Source organism: Oncorhynchus nerka, linkage group LG28 (genome assembly GCF_034236695.1).
Source record: "Oncorhynchus nerka isolate Pitt River linkage group LG28, Oner_Uvic_2.0, whole genome shotgun sequence".
Taxonomy (NCBI): domain Eukaryota; kingdom Metazoa; phylum Chordata; class Actinopteri; order Salmoniformes; family Salmonidae; genus Oncorhynchus; species Oncorhynchus nerka.
In genome coordinates this window covers 64,553,091-64,577,798 of record NC_088423.1, presented here as the reverse complement: position 1 = coordinate 64,577,798, position 24,708 = coordinate 64,553,091, and the positions used below count along the sequence as shown (strand labels likewise).

At 41.7% G+C, this 24,708-nt stretch overlaps 1 protein-coding gene across 1 annotated transcript; it reads right to left on the bottom strand.

Moving 5' to 3' along the window:
• Positions 1 to 1,415: 1,415 nt before the first annotated feature.
• On the bottom strand, positions 1,416 to 24,397 carry LOC115113539 (SHC SH2-domain binding protein 1). Its single transcript, XM_029641313.2, has 13 exons — positions 24,013 to 24,397; positions 18,139 to 18,324; positions 17,860 to 17,975; positions 17,355 to 17,563; positions 15,745 to 15,840; positions 14,709 to 14,939; positions 12,661 to 12,838; positions 12,119 to 12,239; positions 4,572 to 4,703; positions 4,194 to 4,312; positions 3,966 to 4,052; positions 3,393 to 3,540; positions 1,416 to 2,215 (listed from the first exon to the last, which is right to left on the bottom strand). The coding sequence occupies exons 1-13, from the start codon at positions 24,218 to 24,220 to the stop codon at positions 1,872 to 1,874; spliced, it is 2,175 nt and encodes a 724-aa protein (XP_029497173.1). The 5' UTR covers positions 24,221 to 24,397; the 3' UTR covers positions 1,416 to 1,871.
• Positions 24,398 to 24,708: the final 311 nt, after the last annotated feature.

Here is a 24,708-nt window from a genome sequence, read left to right as displayed (position 1 = left end):
CAGAATAGAGCTGCCTGTGTGAATGCAGCCATTTAGGCCTTTCAAACAATTTATAATACACTGTCAGAAAATGTTTTTTTAACATAGACGCTAAGAGGGAGTGGAGCTACTGACAGTGATTGTGTATTTGGACAAAAGTTTGAGATAAATAAAGTGAGGCTGAAAAGGCAGCCAAACGGCTATCTGCCCCTCATATGACAAAGCACTGGTCCCACAGTAGTTTGGGGACAAGACAGACCCTTCCCTCTCTCCCAGAATGGTCACTGCTCGTTCCTGTAGCCACTCACTATTTATAAAGGACACCACTTCAAACAGCACTTTCCACTGTCCTCCATCGCCCAGAGCTCTAGTTTTGGTCCTCCTTGAATTCTACTCTTTTGAAGATAAAACATTTGTCACAAAAGCCCTGCAATTTCTTTCTCCACCCATTCTGTTTTGACATCTCTAGCATGTCACTGAAACGTTGGGTAAAATCTATAATAATCCCCTGTATAGTTCTCAATACAAAACCACACGTTCCCTGGGCAGTGAGCAGTCCTACTAATAATTGGTTCCTAAAATTGACAGAATGAAAACCCACCTGGACCTTGTTCATTTCCAATATCCAGTGTACAGATCTATTCTTGACAGTTATTTTTGGCATTAATATCACTTTAAAAAAAGTTTGATTGTCACATACACTGGAGCAAATGAAGGTTAAGTGCCTTGAAGGGCACAGACAGATGGTTCCCCTTGTCGGCTCGGGTATTCGAACCAAGGAACTTTTGCCTAATGCAGAAATTACAGATAGGCTCAAGTCATTCACTAGCAACAAGTCCTGCCGGGAATAAACAGAGGGGGGGAAGTAACTAACGCCTTGACACAACACCCCCCCCGCACACACACACACACAAAACACTGAAATACAAGAAACGATCGATCCCTAGGTTGTTTCTGGGTAAAATGTTTGTAAAAATATTAAATTCAACAAAAACCATTTCACATACAATTAGTCCCTTCTCCCAGTCAAATGCTGACCTAAATATGGACTTTTGTCAGACTGTACTCAGACTTTTTTTTAAAAATTTTAAATCCATCATTGGATGCAGTCACTGGAATAATGATTACCGGCAGCATTTAATTCAGTTTTGGATTTGTGGAATAAAATTGGTCTATTGAGGTCTGCCTGGGACACCTCATAAGAAGCAGTACAACATGTATTTCACAGGGGCATGCTGGATTAGGCAATTCATCAAACTGCCTGTGGTGTAATGAGGTTTAACCAGCCCTTTAATCCCAAGGAAATTAATCAACTGGAATTAAACTATTGTGAGCATCTTATAAAAGGTGAAGCCTTAAGCTTCTTAATAAGCAGATTTCCCCCTCTCTCATCTGACCTGTCCAGTTGTAAAAAAAAAAACTAAAAGATCAAAACGTATTATAAACTCATTTTATTGACTCATGATTTAGATTGTTTAGAGTGCCTTCAGCAACATTTGACAAAGGAATGACCAGAACTACAGGTGAGGGTGAGATACTAACTCAAAGGCAACACGATTTCCCCCAACACAAAACAATTTCAAGCAGTGTCATCTTAATAATATCCATAAATATAAATTATACAATATCCACACAAAAAAAAAAAAACATTTGCGAAGGACATTTGAGGCGCAGTGTCATCGTGAAAACAATTCAGTTTATTAGACTCGGGCATCCACAATATCAGTATACTAAAATGAGAATTGTGTTAAAAAGCCATGTTTTAAAAAAGCATTTAAAAATACACATACCCACTCACTAGTCAACCAAATTTAACAAAGAGGTTGGAAGAAATGAAGTAAAAGTGTGTTTGCATGTATGGAATACAGAACAGGAGGACGGGTCAGTTAGTCTCAGTATAAGAAGGTGCCGAAGCTGCCCATACCGTTCCTCCTGAACTGGTTGTCCTGTATGGAGACAAACATCTCCTGGGAGAGCAAGTTGTCATCTGCCTTGGTCACCCCCAGCTCCTTCAGCCTGCTCTTCTGGAGTCGCTGCTTCTTGGCTGACGTGGCCACCAGCTCCCTCTTGATGGCATCGTTGCCCTCAGTGAACTCCGGAGGAACGACGTAACAAGACGAATAGGAGACTGGTTCCTTCACGGAGCAGTCGTCCACCACGATGACGGGCACATCCACCTGCAGCTTCCCCTCGTCCTTCATCTCGTCTTTCCCCTCTTCTTTATCCAGTTGCTCATCTGGAAAATAACATGAATCAGTTCATGACAGGCTTGTCAACACCTCACTGTGACATTGACCTAATACCACCACTTCCTTCTCCATCATGACATTCTGATGTGTCATGTTTATGAAAACACTACGTCTTCCTGTGAAATATTACTACATTCTGTTCAAAATCACACTGACAGTGTATTTTAACTGAGTGCCCTTAGGGATCAATCGCTGATAATTGCCATGCTCTTACCTTTTCAAATCAAAATGCGAGCAGCCTCATCGACATTTAAAGTGGGGAATGTTTAATCAACAGCATTTTTTGCTAATTTCCAGAAGATAAACAAAGCACCATAATGGACATATTTTTAATAACAACGAAATGACAATTATTACCCAGTTGTTGGCTTTGTAGTGTGTCTGAAAAACTGATGAATGCTGTATTTCACATTTTTAAAAAGGTCATCTGAAAAGAGATGGCTTTGTTCATTTTTTATTAATTTACACTCATTCCCCTGTCTGGGGTAGAGGTATTTATTCCTGCGTACTGGGGGTGGGGGGGTCAAATAATAAGGGACATTCCATTAGAGGACGCTGGAGAGGGCGAGAGATGGAGAGCTCTCCAGATGTATTTTAAGCCATGCCACCTTCAGCTGCATCTTTTATTCTGCAGCTGCCCTGGACTGAAGGTCAAGCTCATTTAAACTTCCCAGTGAAACTAACTCTGCCTTCCAGAAATAGTAAGCCGATTTATGTGGGAAACACTGCGTAAGACTTGGTTAGTACCTAGTCTCACGTGGCAATCCCTCCAAATCCTGTCTTGCTGATTCTAAAATTGGAAGTCTGGAGAACTTCAGTATTGGATTATGTGCTTGAATGGGAGCGCTGGCATTCAACTCTCAAATTACATTTGCTCGAAGTAGAAATGACATTTCCCCTCAGATGAATTTCCCAATTTTTTTCCCTTGTTTCGTACATTCTCTTCCTACCGTGTCAGACAGTTTCAGTAGCATATGCGGTGTTCGTTTTGTATCTAAAGCTTGTTGCAAATCAGAATAATTTTCAGTAAGGCAAAACTCAATTTGGAACGCCACTGATGCAAAAATGTCAATGCATCACGAGTTTCCATCTAGACTCTGCTGTACGCCACCCCTTACCATGTTCCTGAGGAAAACTTCCCAATGATTTGGAACTAGTTAGTACCTGAAGGGGTGTCTTCCTGTGCAGCCTCGCCCTGTGCAGCTGCAGCGTCACTAGGTTTGACCAGGATCACTCCGTATCCCTCGTTGTTGTGGATCACGTTGTTCACCATGGTGATCTTGGGCATGGTGTCCAGCTCATCAGCAAAGTCCTGTTGGAAGACGGGACGGAGGAGGTTGACAAATTGAGCAACAGAGTGGGAGGGAAAGACGGGCATAAACAGAGTCATCACGTCCGTCTTCCTGCTTAAGTTGTCCTGGCCAAGTTCAACACATCGGCAGAGACAACAGGAAGGAAAGCTCAGAGAGATAAAAACACTACCGTTCTAGCCTCAGGGAATGAGATAAGACCCCAGAAGTCATCTGGAGGTAATGAGGGAAATAAGTCCATATTTGTTTTTCGCTGTGTGTGCGCGCATTTTAACATTTTCTGCACTAAACTCAATTTCGGTTGAGGGAAGATAATGCCACAGGCTTAGAATTTAACAACCTAGAAAGAGATGAAGGTTAGATGTGTTAGTGCTGGGAACAGTGATACACAGATTGGTAATTTACCAGTAGAACTTCAGTCTCTTACCTTGATCAGGATCCCTTCTTTGCAGTGATGTATGCCATTTCCCACCATACTGCAGACACTGCCAGGGTAGATCTCCACACCAGCTCCCTACAGCACAACAGTTATCAGCATGTAGAGACACAGCTAGGCTACTGCACGGCCTCAGACACACACAATGATTAACATAACAGCTAGATCTGTAGCCATCAAAAAAGAAAGCCACCATGAGAAGTGTCAATGACCTCTTACCTTAGAGCCGTAGAGGTCACACATGTTCATGGTCAGGTGGCCTGACGTCCGCACAATGACACCGGTCGTCTCGCACTGAAGGACACAGTTCTCCATCTCCAGCTTACCCTGACGTACGCCTGAGGGAAATAAGACGAAAATCGACACTAGGTGGAAAATGAAGATGCCAGCTAGATCCTAGTATTCCGAATGGTTACACACACAACCCATTCTACTCCTAGCAAGTCATTGATATATGGCTGTTGCCGGATGTTAAGCAGCGCCAGCAGCTTAGGCAGAATTATTAATGCAGGCCAGTAGGTGGACTGATAGTAGAGTTGGGGGGGGGCAGGATAGATGTAGAGGCAGAATCACATTGGGAGGACGAAGACAACTCACAGAGGATGCCTTCGATAGCGTCGTGCTGGATGAACTTGACGTTGGAGATCTTCACGTCGGCTCCTGTTGACTCCACAAACGAGTCCCCTTTGTTCTTCTTCTCAATCACCACCTCATCAGGTAGACCAAACCCTGAAAATAAAGATTTAGCCTAAATCAGGGCCTAAAATGTACTTTCTGGTCCACCATAGCAGGTAGATCTAAAATTCTACCAGCCACTCAGGGACAAAATACAGATTAGCATGCTTTGTAATGTTTCTAAAACAAATGCATTACTAGTAAGAAGTAATATGGTATATTGTTGAATTTTTTGTGACCTATTTTAACCAAAATATCAGAGACAAAAATATTCACCTGCCTCTTCAAGGGCAGGGGGTTACCGTGGTAACGTGACTCCAGTCACGTGTGACTGAGTGACTAGTAGCTGCGTTGTCTTCTCTTCCCTAATAGTTGAAACTCAAACATTGAAAAACCTTGCGTGTGAACAAAACAGTGCACTGTAAATAGCAAAGAAACAGGGAACAAGTCTCACTTCAGTAGACTTGTCTCAAATAAATTAGACCAACTTGCGCACAGCCCCCAAGCCAGGCAGTGATGCAGAGCAAGGTGAGATAGGCTATAGGGATAGTTGTTTTTACTTTGTTTTTACTTTGTGCAATGACATTTACCAGCTATGAAACAAAAAGTCTAAAATACTACAGAATCTCTAACTACATATCAAACGTTACAATTTTTATTCACAAATGCAAATGAAATGCTCGCACTGTGGAGCCCTGACCAATCCACCAACGTGGCTGGTGAAATAGACATCTGACCAACATTTGGCAGGTGTTCATTTTAGGCTCTGGTCTACATACATCTCTGCATGTGTGAGGTCAACACACTAGCCATGTGCCTAACAAGACAGCTGATGACCAAAGAACTACATGAATTGTACATAGGACTGGAAATCGCCTAGTGCGAATATTGAGATTCTATACAGTACCAGTAAAAAGTTGGGACACACCTACTCATTCAAGGGTTTTTCTTTATTTTTACTATTATCTTCATTGCAGAATAGTGAAGACATCAAAACTACGAAATAACATATGGAATCTTGTAACCAAAAAAAGTGTTTAACAAATCAAAATATATTTTATATCCTTCAAAGTAGACACAATTGCATTTACAGTTTTACACACTCTTGGCATTCTCTCAACCAGCTTCCAGAGGTAGTCACTTGGAAAGCATTTCAATTAACAGGTATGCATTGTTAAAAGTTAATTAATGGAATTTCTTTACACCTTAATGCATTTGAGCCAATCAGTTGTGTTGTGACAAGGAAGGGGTGGTATACAGAAGATTAGCCTATTTTTGGTAAAAGATTCAAAGTCTATATTATGGCAAGAACAGCTCAAATAAGCAAAGCGAAACGACAGTCCATCATTGACTGACCTTCATGTCTTAAAGTAATCTGGAAAATGAACAGCTTTTAAAAAGTTTCTTCAAGTTCAGTCGCAAAAACCAAGCGCGGATGAAGAAATTGGCTCATGAGGACCGCCACAGGAAAGGAAGAGTTATCCTCCACTGCGGAGGATAAGTTCATTAGAGTTACCAGTCTCAGAATTCAGCAATTTACTGCACATCAGAGTTTAAGTAACAGACAACATCAACTATTCAGAGGAGAACGCGTGAATCAGCCCTTCATGGTCAAATTGCTGCAAAGAAACCACTACTAAAAGGACACCAATAAGAAGAGACTTGCTTGGGCCAAGAATCCCGAGCAATGGACATTAGACCGGAAGAAATCTGTCCTTTGGTCTGATGAGTCCAAATGTGAGATTTTTGGTTCCAACCACTGTGTCTTTGTGAAGCTGTCATCAAGGTAAAGGGTGGCTACTTTGAAGAATCTAAAATATAAATGATGAAAAAAAGAAATATCCCTTTTTCAGGACCCTGTCCTTCAATGATAACTCATAAAAATTCAAATAACTTCACAGATCTTCATTGTAAAGGGTTTAAACACTTTCTCATGTTTGTTCAATGAACCATAAACAATTCATGAACATGCAGCTGTGGAATGGTCGTTAAGACACTAACAGCTTACAGACGGTAGGCAATTAAGGTCACAGTAATGAAAACTTAGGACACTAAAGAGGCCTTTCTACTGACTCTGAAAAACACCAAAACAAAAATGCCCAGGGTCCCTGCTCATCTGCGTGAACGTGCCTTAGGGATGCTTCAAGGAGGCATGAGGACTGCAGATGTGGCCAGGGCGATACATTGCAATGTCCGTACTGTGAGACGCCTAAGACAGAGCTACAGGGAGACAGGACGGACAGCTGATCGTCCTCTCAGTGGCAGACCATGTGTAACAAGACCACCACAGGATCGGTACATCCGAACATCACACCTGCGGGACAGGTACAGGATGGCAACAACTGCCCGAGTTATACCAGAAATGCACAATCCCTCCATCAGTGCTCAGACTGTCCATAATAGGCTGAGAGAGGCTGGACTGAGGGCTTGTAGGCCTGTTGTAAGGCAAGTCCTAACCAGATATCACCGGCAACTACGTCGCCTATGGGCACAAACCCACCATCACTGGACCAGACAGGACTGGCAAAAAGTGCTCTTCACTGAGGAGTCACGGTTTTGTCTCAGGAATGAACGTTACACCGAGGCCTGTACTCTGGAGTGGGATTGATTTGGAGATGGATGCTCCGTCATTGTCTGGGACGGTGTGTCACAGCATCATCGGACTGAGCGTGTTGTCATTGCAGGCAATCTCAACGCTGTGCGTTACAGGGAAGACATCCTCCTCCCGCATGTGGTACCCTTCCTGACATGACCCTCCAACATGACAATGCCACCAGTCACACCGCTCATTATGTGCATGATTTCCTGCAAGACAGGAATGTCAGTGTCCTGCCATGGCCAGCGAAGAGCCCAGATCTCAATCCCATTGAGCACGTCTGGGACCTGTTGGATCGGAGGGTGAGGGCTAGGGCCATTCCCCCCCCAGAAATGTCCAGGAACTTGCAGGTGCCTTGGTGGAAGAGTGGGGTAACATCTCACAGCTAGAACTGGAAAACCTGGTGCAGTCCATGTGGAGGAAATGCACTGCAGCATTTAATGCAGCTGGTGGCCACACCAGATACTGACTTACTTTTGATTTTGACCTCCATTTGTTCAAGGACACATTATTCCATTTCTGTTAGTTACATGTCTGTGGAACTTGTTCAGTTTATGTCTCAGTTGTTGAATCTTATGTTCATACAAATATTTACACATGTTAAGTTTGCTGAAAATTAACAGTTGACAGTGAGATCACGTTTATTTTTTTGCTGAGTTTAGGTGCCAGGCGCACCGGTTTGTGTCAAGAACTGCAACGTAGCTTGGTTTTTCACACTCAACAGTTTCCCATCTGTACCAACAGTGGTCCACCACCCAAAAGACATCCAGCCAACTTGACAAATGTGGGAAGCATTGGAGTCAACATGGGCCAGCATTCCTGTGTAACGCTTGACACGTAGAGTTCATGCCCTGACGAATTGAGGCTGTTCCTAATGTTTGGTATACTCAGTGTAAACAGCATGTATTGCAATTCGATACTGTGATTTTACTGCGATGATGTTCTAAACATATTGCTCACTATTTGTCTGCGGCAGAGGGACAAGAGAGTTATGAAAAGAGGCATTTTGGTCAGTCATGGAGAATAGTGCTGAAAACATGTTGGCTCAACATTTTTTTTTTTTTTTTTTTTTTTTTTTAAATGGTGAACAAGCTATAGAATGATGAGCTATAGGTTTTTGCGCATGTACAGCAGACTAGCGCTAGCTAATGTTAACTACCTAGCAACAATCTAAAACGTGGAGTCAAAGTATTTCGATAGGAAATCGGCAAAAATAATATTGCAATACTCTACTTAACGTACTGATTTTTTTACCCCCTCACCAACTGTACGTAGATGACTTATCATATGGAATAAATTGAATTTGCTCTTTGCATACTGACAGCTGGGACAACTAGCGCAGGGCTCAATGGCCAGTGTTGTGTCTGAACACTCCTTCCAACCTTGCAGTGGTTTACATGACAAGTAGCGATTCAGCACAATCCCAAGCAAGCAGCACTGTACAACAGTGCAGAATGTGATGGACCGTGTTCTGATGGCTAGGGTTCATTATTCTCTGTTCCTTGACAGATGGCCTGGAGACACATGTTCCACAATGTGGCCAACAATTCTACAGCACTGGCTGGGTTCCACACGTTGCCATTGGAAAGGCCAAAGGCTGAATATCGATTGGTAAAGTCATAGGCCCATGGACACTTCCAGGAGAGGAAAATCATATTCCCAGCGGGCTTCAAGACTGGCAAAAATGTGCTGCTGCTTAGAGAATTAATTTGAATTTAAAAATGCTAAAACAGGTGCACTGATTGCAGATCACAAATGCATTCTGTTCTTAACAAGTGCTGACCAACAACCTCCTCACTATTGAATTCTAATGTCTCTTCAGGAACACAGACCGTTTGGAAATTCTCACAATACTTATGAAGATGGATCATATGCATTTTCCCCCCCTCTGTCTTTGATACAGCAATATCCCAAAAGCAATAAGCGCCTGTGTGCCTGGCTCCTCTAAATATCAAAGGCTCTTTGGTGGGAGGGAGAATTCTATTATGGTAATCCGGCGGTGGTCTAATTGAGTTGCTCATCTCCTGTCGTGGTACAGTGCCAGGCAGTGCTGCATCTTATTTCCCCACCCTCTTTATCTCAGCTTTCAGGGGGTTCCTAGCACCACAGGAGGGCAAGCACATACAAACAGCCCCATGTAAAAAAAAACACTCCAATCTCCCCTCCCCCATTTGCATAAAGAGACACTGCGCCTCTGCTCTGACCTCTCCTCACCCGCGCTAGCCTTCTCTATTAATTAATATCACCCCCCATTCAAACGCTTACCGCGCCATCAAGCTCCATTCGCTTTACCAGGACTCCAACTGTACATCTCGCATCCGCTCTGCGATACGTTTATTTCAATCCATCTACTGTACATTGAGGGGTGGTTTAACCTTCAAGAAAGCATGAGCACGCCACATAGTGCAGCCAGTACCGTAAAAGTATCTGCAGGTGAACACTTGATTTCATATGGCCATAACAGTACTTGGCAGCACATTAGTCACAGCATAGCAACAGATTCCTTAGTGAGAGAAAAGGATGGAAGGATTCAGACTAGAGGTCGACCGAGTATGATTTTTCAACGCCGATATCGGCGGACCAAAAAATGCCAGTACAGATTAAAATCGGCCAAAATATATTTGTAATTACGACAATACTGAATGAACAATTTTAACTTAATATAATACATCAATAAAATCAATTTAGTCTCAAATAATGAAACGTTCAATTTAGTTTAAATATCGCAAAAACAGTGTTGGAGAAGAAATTGAAAGTGCAATATTTGCTATGTAAAAAAGCTAAAGTTGACGTTCCTTGCTCAGAACATGAGAACATATGAAAGCTGGTGGTTCCTTTTAACACGAGTCTTCAATATTCCCAGGTAAGAAGTTTTAAGTTGTAGTTATTATAGGACTATTTCGCTCTATAGAATTTGTATTTCATATACCTTTGACTATTGGGATGTTCTAAATAGGTACTTTAGTGTTGCCAGCCTAATCTTGGGAGTTGATAGGCTTAAAGTCTTAAACAGCTCAATGCTGGAAGCATTGCAAAGACCTGCTGGCAGACACAGGAAAGTGCTGTTGGAATGAATGTTTACGATCCTGCTGCTGCCTACCACCTCTCAGTCAGACTGCTCTATCAAATCATAGACTTAATTATAATAACACACAGAAATACCAGCCTTAGGTCATTAATATGATCAAATCCGGAAACTATCATTGAGATAAAAATTCAAGTTTATTCTTTCAGTGAAATACGGAACCATTCCGTATTTTATCTAACGGGTGGCATTCATAAGTCCAAATATTCCTGTCACATTGCACAACCTTCAATGTTATGTCATAATTATGTAACATTCTGGCAAATTAGTTCACAACGGGCCAGGCGGCCCAAACTGTTGCATTTTCCCTGACTGCGTGCAATGAACGCAAGAGAAGTGACAATTTCCCTATTTAATATTGCCTGCTAACATGAATTTCTTTTAACTAAATATGCAGGTTTAAAAAAAATATACTTGTGTGTATTGATTTTAAGAAAGCCATTGATGTTTATGGTTAGGTACATTCGTGCAACGTTTGGCGAAGTTGGCTGTCTTTGTTAGGAAGGAATGGTCTTCACACAGTTCGCAACGAGCCATGCAGCCCAAACTGCTGCATATAACGTTACCCGGACTCTGTTGCACAGAACACAATAGAAGATACACAATTTCCCTAGTTAAAAGAAATTCATGTTAGCAGGCAATATTACCTAAATATGCAGGTTTAAAAACATACTTGTGTATTGATTTTAAGAAAAGCATTGATGTTTATGGTTAGGTACACATTGGTGCAACAGTGCTTTTTGCGCTTCTTAAAAATCACCCGTTTGGCGAAGTAGGCTGTGATTCAATGATAAATTAACAGGCACCGCATCGATTATATGCAATGCAGGACTAGCTAGATAAACTAGTAATATCAACCATGTGTTAACTAGTGATTATGTTAAGATTGATTGTTTTTTATAAGATACGTTTAATGCTAGCTAGCAACTTACCTTGGCTCCTTGCTGCACTCGCATAACAGGTAGTCAGCCTGCCACAGTCTCCTTGTGGAGTGCAATGTAATTGGCCATAATCGGTGTCCAAAAATGCTGATTCCCGATTATGAAAACTTGAAATCGGACCTGATTAAAATCGGTCAACCTCTAATTCAGACAACCTGGAAAATGTGTTGAACAACTCACATAAAAATAGGACATTTTTTGCAATGACTGAACATCAGACTTGGATGATTGGAAAACAACAGAAAATCAGAAGAGGTTTGCAACACCAAGCCTCCAGACACTACTCATGAGCTGAATCCAGAAAAAGGCATCCCTGGCTAACTAAAAGCAACTAAGGACACATACATACGTAGAAATCACATACGTATGCTTTTGATACCATTCACTCCATTCCAGCCATTATTATGAGCAATCCTCCCTTCAGCAGCCTCCACTGACACATACAGGTAAGTGCCAAAATAAAACAATCAACAAAGTGTCTTAATAGGGTGTTGGGAACAGCTTCACTGCACCTTGGAGTAGATGCTACAGGTGTAGAGTGAACTCTGTTGGAGGGATGCAACACCATCCTTCCACGAGAAATCCCATAACTTGGCGTTTTGTTGATGGTGCTGGAATCTACCATAAGTGTTCAATTAGGTTGAGATCTTGTGACAGACGGCCATGGCAAATGGTTTACATAGTCTTAAAAATCAGGAACCACACCTGTGTGGAAGCATCTGCTTTCAATATATTTTGTATCCTCATTGACTCGTGTTTCCATTATTTAGACGTTATCTGTACATACAAAACAGCAGTGGTGCATTCTGCCATTATAAAAGCTGCTTTCAGACATGTGAAACGTTACCTTCCACTGATATGGAGTCTGGGATACTGATGGAGCTGGTGACATTGTAGTGTCCTGGAAGGATGATGACCACGTCTCCCTCGTAGCAGGCACTCACAGCCAGCAGGGGCTCACTGTGAAACTAACATTTAACACAAGAGCAGTTTCAGTACACAGTCTGTCTGTACAATACAGATCTGCACTCATGACTAAACAGATGGACACAAAAAAACACTTGTTTTCCCGCTTCGGACGTCTCGGTGGAATACAAAAGATACTAGAGCCGAGGCGTTCAGGCGAACAGACACAGCTTCGACAAATCCTGGCGGAATGCCAGTTTACAGGAACTAGGGAGGTCATATAAAAAGACAGACCAAGCGGCTCGGCAAATCCAAGCGCATTAGACCCTTACAAGTGAGACATGGTTAGACATGGGTTTCATCTCTGGTCATCTCATTAAACAGGCCATTTGAAATGGAAAACTGGGCAAACTTAAATTTGATCAAAATACAATATGCTATGGATGAAACATTTAGAAATAACATTTTATTTGTTTGCCATACCTGTACTTCAAACTCTTCCCCTGAGAATTTGGGCCCAAGCTTGTCTGCCATCAGGCTCTGCAGCTGGCTAACTGTAGTGGAGACAGACACGACATGGACCATCCGGCCGCCTGAGGCACGAGGCCCCTTGGCCCTGCACGACTGCTGCCCCGAGTTCACCTTGTATCCCAGCACATACCTGCAGTGTCAGGAGAGAATACATTTAGACTAACAGAATGGTACAGCACTGGACAGAGCAGGTAAATCTTCCACTTTCCCATAGACTCTCAAAGTATAGGCCCAAGTGTGCATTAGGAGTAACTATAAACTCAATTGCTGTGCCTTTTGTATTCTAACAAGAGGTCGACCTATTAAATCAGGGTCGAGTTCAAGTTTTCATAACAATCGGCATTTTGGGACACCGATTATGGCCGATTACATTGCACTCCACGAGGAGACTGCGTTACGCGAGTGCAGCAAGGAGCCACGGGTAAGTAGCTTGCTAACATTAAACTTTTTAAAATCAATCTTAACATAATCCCTAGTTAACTACACATGGTTGATGATATTACTAGTTTATCTAGCTTGTCCTGCATTGCATATAATCGATGCAGTGCCTGTTAATTTATCATCGAATCACAGCCTACTTCACCAAACGGGTGATGATTTAACAAAAGCGCATTCGCAAAAAAAGCACTCTCGTTGCACCAATGTGTATCTAACCATAAACATCAATGCCTTTCTTAAAATCAATACACAAGTATATATTTTTAAACTTGCATATTTGGTTAATATTGAATTTCTTTTAACTAGGGAAATTGTGTCACTTCTCTTGCGTTCTGTGCGACAGAGTCAGGGTATATGCAGCAGTTTGGGCCACCTGGCTCGTTGCGAACTGTGTGAAGACCATTTCTTCCTTACAAAGACCGTAATTAATTTGCCAGAATTGTACATAATTATGACGTAACATTGAAGGTTGTGCAATGTAACAGCAATATTTAGACTTAGGGATGCCATCCGTTATATAAAATACGGAACAGTTCCGTATTTCACTGAAAGAATAAACGTTTGTTTTCTTCGTAATGACAGTTTCCGGATTTGACCATATTAATGACCTAAGGCTCGTATTTCTGTGTGTTATTATAATTAAGTCTATGATTTTATATCTGATAGAGCAGTCTGGCTGAGAGGTGGTAGGCAGCAGCAGGCTCGTAAGCATTCATTCAAACAGCACTTTCCTGCATTTGCCAGCAGCTCTTCGCTGTGCTTCAAGCATTGCGCTGTTTATGACTTCAAGCCTATCAACACCCGAGATTAGGCTGGCAATACTAGTGTCTATAAGAACATCCAATAGTCAAAGGTATATGAAATACAAATGCTATAGAGAGAAATAGTCCTATAATACCTACACCCTAAAACTTCTTACCTGGGAATATTGAAGACTCGTGTTAAAAGGAACCACCAGCTTTCATATGTTCTCATGTTCTGAGCAAGGAACTTCAACTTGAGCTATTTTACATAGCAAATATTGCACTTTTACTTTCTTCTCCAACACATTGTTTTTGCATTATTTAAACCAAATTGAACATATTTCATTATTAATTTGAGACTAAATTGATTTGATTGATGTATTATATTAAGTTAAAAGTGATCATTCAGTATTGTTGTAATTGTCATACATATATATACACAATTTTAAAATGTAAAAAATGTATTTAAAAAAATACAGATTAATCGGCATCAGCTTTTTTGGGTCCAACAAAAATCGCTATCGGCGTTGAAAAATCATAACCGGTCAACCTCTAATTCTAACCAGAGTATGGTGCATTGAACTGGACTGTAGTGTTATTACGTGAGGCGTTTTACTCTCAACTGGGGCAGTGTAGGTCAAACACGCTAGCTCAAGGACAGAGGTGAATCCAATAGCTTTAACTCAGTCGTCTTATTTTCATCCTCCGTAAAGAGACCAACTCCATCAGTCACACAACTATGCCCTCAACACACACACTCTGCAGAGACACTGATAGCTCCTCTCAGTCTTCCCAGCCCGTGTCCCCTTGGGCAGTTACCTGAGCAGCGGGTTCTCCATGATCCGGAGTTTGCGCTTCAGGGACTCCATCTGCTCGTACATCCTTAGGCCCTCCACCATGGACACGTTGTCCAGCTCCGACTCAGAGTCGCTGCTAATACCGTTCCGCAGGCTAGAGAACTCCTGGAACTTTTGAGAGCAGCGTGCCAAAAGAGAGTAATACTCTGCCACAAGTCCAGCAGGCACCCGATCTTCCAGAATATCATAAAACCTGCAGGATTGACAGCCACAGAGGGAGAAATAATTATTTTTAAAAACACAATTGCATTATGGAGGTGGTCTTGAAGGAGTGTTGGGAACAAACTGTTCAGCAACATTAGAGGGCTAAGAGGTTAAGGTGAGATAACTAGTGGAGAAGATCAGAGCACAACATTGTTTTTTTGATGGCCTTGTCCAGAATTTGAAACTGTTCTTAATCATTATTTGGAGAAAGAAAAATACAAGTGAACATTGAGATTCTGAACAAGGAGGGTCTCGATTCTATCTAAGGAGCCGGTCGTAAATGGGTAACAAAGACCGTCTTTAAAAGCAAATTGGCGACATAGTGTCCTTGGTATAAACTAGGAGCTGATTGTTAGACCAATAAGCTTTAGGATTTCTGCTGAAGCCAATAAGATGTCTTAACCCTCGTCTCCACCCGTAAATATCCACCCATTAAAAAAATAAAAAATAAAATAAATCGATGCCACAGTACGCTCAAAATCCCCAGGTACACACTGCCATCTATTGGCCAAATAACAATCTGCACCCTCTCACTGCAACAGCCTTGAGCATATCCAGCTCCAACAATTAGACATGGAGCTTGCTCAAGTGCGCCTGAACTGCAATGATTTGCAAAGCTCTACAGGTTCCTATGCCATATGGCCGTTCTGATAGTGGCATTCAAATAATGGGTTCAACCAAGCCGTGTCATTGGCAGATCTGAACCAATACAGCCTAAATGAGAAAGTGCCAATCAAGCCCACACACACTGACTAATCTTCCCATTCCCCACACTATCAACCTTCTACACATACAGCCTGAGTCGGGGCTCCACACATCTGACAAAGTAGTCAAAGTCATCATCCTCGTCCTCGTCGTCCCACTGTCTCCAGATGTGTTTGTAGAAAAACCTAAAAAAGAAGAAAACGGTTTGAGACAGTTCAGACAAGAGATTTCACAGCACAGAAGCAGAACCAATTGTTCCACTGCATCATTTCTCTTCAGGATATTTCTCAGTGTCTGTCACACCACTTGTTATTTAGTATCACATAGAAGATAAACATTCTGCGGCTGTAATATGACGGTTCTGTCTTGCCTGTCCATTTACAATCTTTTGACTGTTTGTCATATCGTATCTGAGAAAATGTATGTGCAAAAAAGTTATATACTGCAGCTTTAACCACTCCAAAAAAAGAAGTTCCTTCACAGGAAAAAGTTAAGTTATTCTAAAGTTCTATCAAGCGGACCAAAAGACAAAAGGAACACATTTTCAGACACACATTAAGAGAAGTTAAAGTCAGACACACCCAAATTGAATGTCAGTTCCACCACATGCAAACTCCTACAACAAGAGGTTTCAATAATTGTTACAGGGGGATGGAACAAATCGGCACTTTTTCTGGTGCTTTCTCCTCTGACATGGAAAGAAATACAGTTGAAGTCGGAAGTTGACATACACTTACGTTGGAGTCATTAAAACTCATTTTTCAACCACTCCAAAAATGGTCTTGTTAAACTGTAGTTTTGGCAAGTCTGTTGGGACATCTACTTTGCGCATGACAAGTAATGTTTTCCAACAATTATACAGACAGATTATTTCACTGCATTACAATACCAGTGGGTCAGAGGTTTACATACACTAAGTTGACTGTGCCTTTAAACAGCTTGGAGAATTCCAGAAAATTATGTCATAGCTTTAGATGCTTCTGATACTCAAATGATGTCAATTAGCCTAACTATGGCTGTATTTCAAGGCCTACCTTCAAACTCAGTGCCTCTTTGCTTGACATCATGGGAAAATCTAAAGAAATCAGCCAAGACCCCAGAAAAAAAAATGTGTAGACCTACACAAGTCTGGTTCATCCTTGGGAGCAAATTCCAAATGCCTGAAGGAACCACGTTCATCTGTACAAACAATAGTACGCAAGTATAAACACCATGGGACCACGCAGCCGTCATACCGCTCAGGAAGGAGACGCGTTCTGTCTCCTAGAGATGAACGTACTTCGGTGCGAAGAGTGCAAATCTATCCCAGAACAACAGCAAAGGACCTTGTGAAGATGCTGGAGGAAACAGGTACAGAAGTATCTATATCCACAGTAAAACGAGTCCTATATCGACATAACCTGAAAGGCCGCTCAGCAAGGAGGAAGCCACTGTTTCCTGGGAATGTGACGAAAGCTGAAATAAACTATTCTCTACTATTATTCTGACATTGCACATTCTTAAAATAAAGTGGTGATCCTAACTGACCTAAGACAGGGCATTTTTACTAGGTTTTAAATGTCAGGAATTGTGAAAAACTGACTTTAAATGTATTTGGCTAAGCTGCATGTAAACTTCAGACTTCAACTGTAACTGTGGCTTTAACAGCCCTTTGAATAAAAACCTCAGCAGTGTTAACCTGTTTACAATATGGTCTTACCGGAGGTGCTCAAGTGCCAGTGCAGTCTGGTCAAAGTCCCCAGACTCATCAAACACCACATGGAGCTCCTGCAGAGGCACTTTTTGCAGCGTGGCCTCTAGGAGAGTGTTCATGGCCTCCTCCGTCAGCTCGCAGCCTCTCGTCTCACACTGCAGGGGTACCACTAGCTTGACCTGGGCTTTCAGCTCCTTATAGTTCACATCCACCACCTGATGAAAAGGGCACCACAAATATGAGGTTGTAACCTTCATATAACACTTTCCCCATGTTTGAATGGTTAGGCTACCCTGTTCAGTTACTTCTGCTTCGCTCATCAGATCCAACCATCTGCATAACATTGGAAAAGATAGCTGTTTCACACTGTTTAAACAGACCTCTGGATTCAGATTCACTATAAAACTACATCCAGAGTGCAAGTGTTCCAATTCATTTCATGCAGTCTAGAAAGCACAGCTCCTTTAGACAAGTCTCTTGCTGGGAAATCTTTCAGGTCGAAGTGACTTACCTCCACTAGCACATCAAAAACGTCTGTGCACCACTGTGCCTGCCAGTCACAAGGCTCCAGGACCTTCTCCAGGTAGTCAGCTGTGAAGGCCTTCACCTCAGATGTTTTACAATCACCTGTCCAAAACAACAGCACAGACAGCATTTGAGACAACCCCTCAAGTCAGTTTAATTTTTTAGCGTTGAAGATCAATCAATATGGTTGTAGTAAACCTCTTTTAACCACTTTAGACAATAACCTTGACAACAATTGATGCAATACCGTGGGAAGGTTACATACCTAGCATGTAGTCTTGATAGGCTTTGAATCTCTCGTAATAAAGCAGTTCATTTGTCTGAAAGGTGTCAGGAAGGGAGGCATCTCCTATGCGTTCGGCACGTTGCAACCGAGTACCAGCCATATCAAGGTTGAAGTAAGCTGTGCCGCTGTCACCATCATCATCCTCCTCATCATTTTGGAAAAGTTCTGTGTTAGAAAATAAAGTATAAGTTAGATTAGGGTTGCACATTTTGGGGAATATTCAGGAGGTGGAAACTATCCATGGGAATTAACAGGAATATGCTAACTAATATTAATAGCATTTAAATGTAGAGGTTTTTCGCATTGAATATATTTACCATATCATATGGAGACAAAGTAAAAGGTTTGTTTCTATCATAAGTAGAAATAATTGCAAATGATTAAATCCTTCTAATAGAAATTTAAACAATTTAGTTACAAATTGAACTTTAATTAAATGAGTTCTCTTCACATGGGATGATTTCACTGAACAAAGGGGAAAATTGAATGACCCCAACGATCCATCGCAACTCCCAAAAACATTAACATACAGCTGTAAAATTAGTCTTGAAACTAAAGTTCCTCGCAGGCTTCCATGTCTTCTCCCTTCACCTCCTCAATGTCCACCTCTTGAACATCAGACTGAGGCCTCATCACAGTCACTTTCCAACCCTGTTGAGGATGGCTCGTTGTCAGGATCAAAAAGCCTCAAATTTGCCCGGATGAACACCAATTTTTCAACCCTTGTATTGGTCAGCCTGTTGCGTGCTTTGGTGTGTGTGTTCCCAAACAAGGACCAGTTGCGCTTTGAGGCAGCTGATGTTGGTGGGATTTGGAGGATGGAGGCAACAGGGGTAATAGCCTCAGATCCACAAAGTCCCTTCCACCAGGTGGCTGATGAGATATGTTGGCACAACTTCCATTTTGCATCTCCATCCCAAAGCCATGGCTTGGAAGTGTACCTTGCCAGACTTCCAAGAACCTTGCCCTTATCCAGGCCAAGGTGGCGAGACACGGTAGTGATGACAACATAGGCCTTGTTGATCTCTGCACCAGACAGGATACTCTTGCCAGCATACTTGGGGTCCAATATGCACGCTGCGGCGCGTATGGGCTTCAGGCAGAAGTCTTCACGCTTTATGACGCATTTCAGAACTGCAGATTCCTCTGCTTCGAGCAACAGTGAAGTGGGCAGGGCAGTACAGATTTCTCCTCTTACATCTGCAAGCAGAGTCTGAACATCAGACAGGATGGCATTGTCTCCCTCAATCCGTGCAATGGCTACTGCTATAAGTTTCAGTAGTTTCAGGCTGCTTACCACTCTCTCCCAAAATACATCCAGGAGGATCCTCTTGATGGGGCTGTCCATATTGGCAGACTGTGGTATGGCAATTTCTTGGAGAGACTCCTTCCCCTCCAGAAGACAAACATGATGACAACACCACCCCAACGGGTGTAGCTGGGAAGCTTCAATGTGGTGCTCTTATTCTTCTCACTTTGCTTGGTGAGGTAGATTGCTGCTATAATTTGACGACCCTTCACATACCTAACCATTTCCTTGGCTCTCTTGTAGAGTGTATCCATTGTTTTCAGTGCCACGATGTCCTTGAGGAGCAGATTCAACGCATGAGCAGCACAGCCAATGGGTGTGATGTGAGGGTAGGACTCCTCCACTTTAGACCAAGCAGCCTTCATGTTGGCAGAATTGTCTGTCAACAGTGCAAATACCTTCTGTGGTCCAAGGTAATTGATGACTGCCTTCAGCTCATCTGCAATGTAGAGCCGGTGTGTCTGTTGTCCCTTGCGTCTGTGCTCTTGTAGAATACTGGTTGAGGGGTGGAGATATAGAAAATTATACCTTGCACACAAACTTTCGACCACCCATCGGAGATGATTGCAATACTCTGCTTTCTCTATGATTTGCTTGACCTTTACTTAAACTCTGCATGCAGCAAATGAGTAGACAAAGCACGTCTGGTTGGAGGAGTGTATGCTGGGCGAAGGACATTCAGAAATCTCTTCCAACACACATTGCCTGTGAGCATCAGTGGTGAACCAGTTGCATACACAGCTCGAGCAAGTCATTCACCAGCATTTCTCTGAAAACGTTCCTCTATTGAGTAAAACACTTCTGATTCAAGGACCATGAGCTGTTGCTATCGATTAGGTGTCCAATTCATCATTTTCACCTTGAATAGAGGTTGCTTGTTGTGAGCGCTGAGGGAACTTTATGGACTTGGCCAGATGATTCTGCATCGTTGTTGCATTCTTCACATATGATATGGCTCAGTATCTGCAAATGTACACTGATTTTCCTTCTACATTAGCTGCAGTGAAATGTCTCCACACATCAGATAGAGCCCGTGGCATTTTCCTGTAAAGACTAGAAGTGTTAATTAAAATTTAAAAACTTTAAAAAGTTCCATGTACAGATAAATAGTTACGCAGTTTGATTAAACAACTCCTTTGTAAGATAAATGTTTTAAAATGAAACGTACGGAAACAGGCAAATTAATGAACACTCAATTAGCAGGCTCAAGCAAACTAAAACCCACAAACTCAGCAAAAAAACGTCCCCTCACTGTCAACTGTTTATTTTCAGCAAACTTAACATGTGTAAATATTTGTATGAACATAAAATTCAACAACTGAGACTTAAACTGAACAAGTTCCACAGACATGTGACTAACCGAAATGGAATAATGTGTCCCTGAACAAAGGGGGGAATCAAAATCAAAAAGTAAGAGTCAGTATCTGGTGTGGCCACCAGCTACATTAAGTGCTGCAGTGCATCTCCTCCTCATGGACTGCAGCAGATTTTCCAGTTCTTGCTGTGAGATGTTACCCCACTCTTCCACTAAGGCACCTGCAAGTTCCCAGACATTTCTGGGGATTGAGATCTGGGCTCCTTGCTGGCCATGGCAGAACACTGACATTCCAGTCTTGCAGGAAATCACACACAAAACGAGCAGTATGGCTGGTGGCATTGTCCTACTGGAGGGTCATGTCAGGATGAGCCTGCAGGAAGGGTACCACATGTGGGAGGAGGATGTCTTCCCTGAAAAGCACAGCATTGAGATTGCCTGCAATGACAACAAGCTCAGTCCGATGATGCTGTGACACACCGCCCCAGACAATGACGGACCCTTCACCTCCAAATCAATCCCACTCCAGAGTAGAGGTCGACCGCTATGATTTTTCAACGCGGATACGATTATTGGAGGACCAAAAAAAAGCCGCTACCGAGTAATCGGGCGATTTTTTAAATTTTATTTGTAATAATGACAATTACAACCATACTGAATGAACACTTATTTTAACTTAATATAATGCATCAATAAAAACCAATTTAGCCTCATAAATAATGAAACATGTTCAATTTGGTTTAAATAATGCAAAAACAAAGTGTTGGAGAAGAAAGTAAAAGTGCAATATGTGCCATGTAAAAAAGCTAATGTTTAAGTTCCTTGCTCAGAACATGAGAACATATGAGAGTTGGTGGTTCCTTTTAACATGAGACTTCAATATTCCAAGGTAAGAGGTTTTAGGTTGTAGTTAATATAGTATTTATAGGACTATTTCTCTCTATACCATTTGTATTTCATATACCTTTGACTATTGGATGTTCTTATAGGCACTTTAGTATTGCCAGTGTAACAGTATAGCTTCCGTCCCTTTCCTCGCCCCTAACTGGGCTCGAACCAGGAACACGTCGACAACAGCCACACTCGAAGCAGCGTTACCCATCGCTCCACAAAAGCCGCAGCCCTTGCAGAGCAAGGGGAACAACCACTCCAAGTCTCAGAGCGAGTGAGGTTTGAAATACTATTAGCGCGCACCCAGCTAACTAGCTAGCCATTTCACATCGGGTACACCAGCCATTAGGCTGATTGAGCTGTTTATGACTTCAAGCCTATGCTTGCAAAGAGCTGCTGGCAAAACGCAGTGCTGTTTGAATGAATGCTTACGAGCCTGCTTCTGCCTACCATCGCTCAGTCAGACTGCTCTATCAAATCATAGAGTTAATTATAACATAACACACAGAAATACGAGCCTTAGGTCATTAATATGGTCGAATCCGGAAACTATCATGTCGAAAACAAAACGTTTATTATTTCAGTGAAATAATGGGTGGCATCCCTAAGTCTAAATATTCCTGTCACATTGCACAACCCTCAATGTTGTCATAATTACGTAAAATTCTGGCAAATTAGTTCGCAATGAGCCAGGCAGCCCAAACTGTTGCATATACCCTGACTCTGCGTGCAATGAACGCAAGAGAAGTGACAATTTCACCTGGTTAATATTGCCTGCTAACCTGGATTTCTTTTAGCTAAATATGCAGGTTTAAAAATATATAGTTCTGTGTATTGATTTTAAGAAAGGCATTGGTGTTTATGGTTCGCTACAGTAATCCAACGATTGTGCTTTTTTCGCAAATGCGCCTTTGTTATATCATCCCCCAGCGTTGCATCGATTATATGCAACACAGGACAAGATAAACTAGTAATATCAACCATGTGTAGTTATAACTAGTGATTATGATTGATTTATTGTTTTTTTATAAGAAGTTTAGCTAGCAACTTACCTTGGCTTCTACTGCATTCGCGCAACAGGCAGTCTCCTTGTGGAGTGCAACGAGAGGCAGGTGGTTATAGCATTGGACTAGTTAACTGTAAGGTTGCAAGATTGAATCCCAGAGCAGACGAGGTAAGAATCTGTCGTTCTGCCCCTGAACAAGGCAGTTAACCCACCGTTCCTAGGCAGTCATTGAAAATAAGAATCTTTCTTTTGGTGTTTTTCAGTCAGTAGAAAGGCCTCTTTAAGTTTATATAACTGTGACCTTAATTGCCTACGTCTGTAAGCTGTTAGTGTCTTAACGACCATTCCACAGGTGCATGTTCATTAATTGTTTATGGTTAATTGAACAAGCGTGGGAAGCAGTGTTTAAACACTTTACAATGAAGACCTGTGAAGTTATTAGGATTTTCACAAATTATCTTTGAAAGGCAGGGTCCTGAAAAGGGGACGTTTCTTTTTTTGCTGAGTTTAGTAGCAAAACTAACTAGCAGAAATGGTTGGGTTAGAAATTATTTAAACACACTTTGCTGTAGGCTACTATTTATTAGTTAACAAAAAAATGTCATAAAATATATTCACCCCACCCAGTATTGTAATCATAATTTACCAAAAAGAATGTGGTCCTTGGCTCAGACAGTGTAGTAGTGTGGGCTTAATAGCATCACATTAGTGTGCAAGATCTTGAGAATCAGCTGTACGTGTGATGGAAGAACGCACTGCGCATGCAGAGGGTTGCAATTCCATTCAATTGGGGGCTGTTTAACCAAAATATGCCACCAGACCTAGAATTGACTTGTGTATCCCACAAAAAGGTTCACTGTTAAGCTAACCTTTTTGATGAATTTAAGCTAAATTACCCAAATTCCAGGGCTTAATTTCACATCCGTCCCTTTGCAACCCTAAATTAGATGAGTACCTAATTTACTACTTTGGATGCATAGTGTAAAGTGGTTCCCTTCTATTTTGCCCTCTCATGATCACTCACTATTATCGGGCATGGCCTAGAAGCGGGTAATGATCAAGGGGAGATTCAAAAATCATACGAATAGGTGCTGAGACTTCTCTATTCCTCTAACAGTTCTTTGAAATTAAGCAAATAGGTTAATGATACATACCTAGCATTATTTGCTGTTATGAGTCAACAGTTGGTGGCATTGCATGTTTAGCTACTTAGAGTAGTTAGCTAGATAACGTTACCCAATGTACTTAGCTAATGAACGTTAGCTTGCTAACGACGTTTTTAGCCAGTTAGCTAGCTACACGGTTGAAATTAGCAACAATAGTTAAACAAACCTTGTCTGACAACATCTTCTTGTCGCAAATTAAAATATCTGACATCCTCTTCCAATTCGACATTTGACTCCAAATCCACTTTGTCTGTCTTGTTCTGTCCACTTTCACAAGAAATTGAATCTGCTGTCGAAATCATTCCATCCGCCGCCGTTGCTCCTGCTTCAAACTGAGGCTCCATCATAGATGAACAGCCGTCTTCTTCAGCCATTATGCAACTTTCAAACTAGCCACAGCAGAGATCTGAATGTACAATACAATCCAGCCCTGAGTAGTGAAATGACAGGTGAGCTAGCTAAGTAATAGTGCCTTTGGTAAGAAATGCACTTTCACACAAACATCATTGTTGCAAATGCTCCTTTCAAAATTTCCCCGGTTTACGGAGTCTCGTCCAATGAACATTGACGTTGGCTGAACGTCTGGGGTGGTTCTATTGATGGGCGTTCCCAATAGTAAACCAGTTATTATTTTTTTTTACATATGAGGGCAAATGTCAAATAAAATAAAATGTTCTTTGACACATGCGCCGAACACAACAAGTCTAGAACTAGTGGTATAAAGTACTTAAGTAAAAAATATTTTAAATGACTACTTAAGTGGTTTTTAAGTAGTATTGGTATTTTTGACAACTTTTACTTCACTACATTCCTAATGAAAATAATGTACTTTTTACTCCTTACATTTTCCTTGACACGCAAA

Coding starts and splice junctions, on each gene's coding strand:
- LOC115113539 (XM_029641313.2), bottom strand. CDS start 24,220: ATGGCTGAAGAAGACGGCTGTTCATCTATGATGGAGCCTCAGTTTGAA. Junction 17,564..17,859: donor TTTTTGATGTGCTAGTGGAG/GTAAGTCACTTC, acceptor CCTTTTCATCAG/GTGGTGGATGTGAACTATAA. Junction 4,313..4,571: donor CGCTATCGAAGGCATCCTCT/GTGAGTTGTCTT, acceptor TATTTCCCTCAG/GCGTACGTCAGGGTAAGCTG.